This window comes from Propithecus coquereli, unplaced genomic scaffold (genome assembly GCF_000956105.1).
Source record: "Propithecus coquereli isolate 6110/MARCELLA unplaced genomic scaffold, Pcoq_1.0 Scaffold249, whole genome shotgun sequence".
Taxonomy (NCBI): domain Eukaryota; kingdom Metazoa; phylum Chordata; class Mammalia; order Primates; family Indriidae; genus Propithecus; species Propithecus coquereli.
Window position 1 is genome coordinate 508,766 of NW_012148052.1, and position 3,634 is coordinate 512,399.

Sequence of the window (3,634 nt, forward strand, 5' to 3'; positions counted from 1 at the left end):
GTGCCGCGGCGGAGGATGGAGATGCGGTTTGTCCACAGCGCAGGCGCAGTAGAAACCGAGCGAGGCCGGGTCCCGCCCCCGGAAGCATTTCCCCTCAGTGATGGGCGCTCCGGCTACTGCGGATCTAGAGCTGGCGGCTGTGGACGAGGGAGTAGGGAGGAAAGCGTCGGCATCTTTTTGCTCAAAGTCAATGGGCACCCCGCTCTCATGGCTGTTCTAAGTGCAGTACAAATTAATCTTGCTCTGGCTAGAGCACTATGCAGTAGCCAAGGTCCTCATCAGCTCTTGCAGCTAAGCCCTCTGAACCGTCACACGTGCTATTTCTTCTGCCCACTAGTCGGTGAGCCCCATGAAGGCAGGAACTCTAGTTTGTTCATCTTCAGCGTTTACAACAGCTTGGAACATAAGGCTTGCTCAGTAAATAGTTATCCCTTCTTTGAAGTCAGGACATTAGAATTTGTTTCTGTTCTACCACAAGTTTTATCATCAATTTATTTCCCACAGAGCAGCTAGAGCTTTTAAAATAACTGTGTGCTTATTTAATAAATCCCATTTAATAAATTCCCATATTGAATGAAATCCAATTTCTTGCATACAAAGCCCACAGTGCAGTAATCTGGCCACCACCTACCGGGCCTCATTTTGTACCACTCACCCTCGGTTATGCTCTGGCCTTTCTCTGTTCCTCGAGGTCATTGAGATCGCTACGCTCTTTAGGGCCTCGGCAATAGCAGTTACCTCCGCCTAAAATACTTTTCTTCCAGATCTTAATGGGAGAGGGAGGAGGCACGATCCTTCTAGTTTATAGCTCAGCCCAGATGTCACCTCCTCAGAGGCGACATTGTTCCCAATCTAGTAGCCCTTGATCATTCAGGTCACTGGTTGATTTTCTTCATGCCACTCATCATCCCAAAGTGTCTTATATGGTCTGTCTCCACCTCTCATTCCCTGCCACACACACACACACATACTCTCCTAATAGCATATGAACTCCACGAAAGTAGAGACTCTCCTAGTGTGTCTTGTTTACAGCTATAGCTGCAGTGCCTACTAACTAATAGCACATTGTAGGTATTCAATAAATACATTCAATGAATTTAGTGAAAGACAGTAACCTTAGGCAAGGCTCAGAGTAAGAGCATGCAATCAATATAATAGCTATTATTTCCAAGGCCAGGCTCAGTGGCTTATGCCTGTAATCCCAGCAGGAGTTTGAGCTCAGGAGTTCCAGGTTACAGTGAGCTATGATTGTGCCGCTTCACTCCAGCCTGGGTGACAGAGCAAGACCCTGTCTCAAAAAAAAAAAAAAAAAAAAAAGCTATTATTTCTTATGTCTTTTGATCATCCTTTCTAGTTCACTCATAAAAATTCAGTGTGTCTCAATTTAAGGGGTCATTTTTATTTCTGGTTACTTCTCTCTTCTTGGCCTCCCTATCTCCAACTACAGAAAAAGAAGAAGAAAGAGGAGGGGGGGAATAAGGAGACAAAGGAGGAGGAAGGGAAAAGGAACAGCAGCAGTTGCCCTTCAGTATAGTTTTATACCAACTATTTTAGAATAAACCTTTAAAATTGATATTATCCAATGTTGATGAGGTTGTGGAAAAACTAGCACATTCGGAAACTGCTAGTGAAAATAAATGATAGCTAGCATTTATTAAGCAGTTACTAAGTGCTAAATACACGCTTCATTTCATTTGGTTCTCACAACCCTATGGGATAGTTACTATTACTGTTCCGATGTTATGGATCAAGAAATTGGAGGAGGTTGAATAACTTGAATATGGAAACAGTATTTTGGCATAGCCCTTTTTTAAAACAAGGCAACGAGTGATGTCCTAAAGCCATATTAACATTTCTATCCTTTCACTTAGGACAATCTTGCAAATTTGTTTTCTGGAGTAATTCAAGAGAAGAACTACATGCATAAAGACCTTCACCACAACATAATCTTAAATAGTGAAAAGTGAAAACAGATGTCAAACAAGAGGATGTTTAAGTAATTTATAGAACATCAACATGATATAATATCATGTGGCTACTGAAAATGTTTTCATGGTATAATAATTAAAAATCAGACTATGAAAATGAATACATAATATGCTAATAACCATTTGGGATATATGTATTTGAATAAGGACCAAAAGGGAATAACTCTAAAATGAAAATGGTTGTGTCAAGATTGTAGGAAAAACAAATACCACATGTTCTCACTTATAAGTGGGAGCTAACCAAGGGATATATATGGTCACAAAGTGGTGTATGGACATTGAAAACCCGGACCTCCCGAATGACAGGTAAATAAAGAAGAGAACAGAATTTAAATTAAAAAAACCTAATAAGAAAACTAATAGGGGAAGGGTAGAAGAGGGGTGAGGGATAAAAATCTACCCATCGGCTACAACGTACACTACTGTGGTGATGGGTACACTGAAAGCCCTGACTTCAACATGATACAGTTCTTCTACGTAACAAAAAACACTTGTATCCCCTAAATTTTCGAAATAAAAAAAAAGACTGTAGGATTACAGGAGGGTTTTTTTTAAAAAAATATTTGCTTTAATGTGATTATACTGGTTTTACTCTTAAACATTGAATAAGAAAAATACTCATGATAATGGGAAAGAATGCTGAATTAATATGTGTATTCTGCTGAAGAGAGACCTAATCATTGAACTATAGTCAATATAGTGATCAGTACAAGGCATTTGAGGATACCAAACAAACTTGAGAAATCCATTTTTAGAACTGCTTTAATGAATTCATCAGCAATTTGGAAGACTCCTGGTTGATATGGAGTGGGGATCTATGGTCACTCTTTTCCATGCCATGGTCCGCCTTTGTGTCCAGGCTTTAAGTTAGCTGCTTTGATCAGGATAGTTTTAGACATCAGTGATTTTATAGTTCTGACTTTCGGTCTTGTTCTCGTATGTGGTGTGTCTCTTTCAGAGAAGCCACATTTATGTATCCAGCCTCAGAATTTTGTGAATGGGAAAGAGACTCAGGGGGCTTTGGGATTGGCATTGCTTCTTCTGACTTAGGTTCTTTAACCTCTTGAAGACTTGCAACTGACTCTACCAAATCTGTTCCTGAAAAACTAAGAAAGGCCATGTGTGAGGACATCGTATAAATAGAATTCTTGGTAGCAGTTCGGGGTTACAGGGATATAGCATCAGTAGAATTTCAATTTTTTATAACTGTCAAACACAAAGAAAACCAAATATAATTTACCTTAAGCCTATGTACATGGATGATCTCCTACCTTAAATCAGGGTTCTGTGGGGTGTAGGGGTAAAGGAGTGGCAAGTGGAGAAGGGATTGGAAGAAGGTTCAGTATAAAGGTAGAAAAATTACCCCAAAATGCTATGCTTTCTCAAGCCAGCAGCTCAGGACTAGTTAGGTAGCCATGACTCTCGGGCATATGGATGATTGTTTTTTGTTTTTGTTTTTTTCACTCTCTGCCAGAGCAAGCATGGACAGATGATTGTCTTGACTTTACTAACCTGGAATATGGTAAAAGCAGTATTTTATTAAGTGCTTCAAATTCAGGAATGTCATTAATTGTTTCCTAAAAGGAAAGAAAAGATGACTATTAAAAATTATAATGATAAACCATTGCAATGTGAACCTAGAACTA

At 39.6% G+C, this 3,634-nt stretch overlaps 1 protein-coding gene across 1 annotated transcript in view; it reads right to left on the reverse strand.

The window, feature by feature from the left end:
- Positions 1–2,895: 2,895 nt before the first annotated feature.
- CCDC30 (coiled-coil domain containing 30) overlaps positions 2,896–3,634 on the reverse strand; it is a 144,428-nt gene continuing 143,689 nt past the window's right edge. Inside the window, exons 13-14 of the mRNA XM_012646664.1 lie at positions 3,501–3,565; positions 2,896–3,094 (exon numbers count right to left, since the gene is read on the reverse strand). Coding sequence (XP_012502118.1) covers positions 2,896–3,094; positions 3,501–3,565 — 264 coding nt within the window. The remainder of the gene's footprint in view (positions 3,095–3,500; positions 3,566–3,634) is intronic.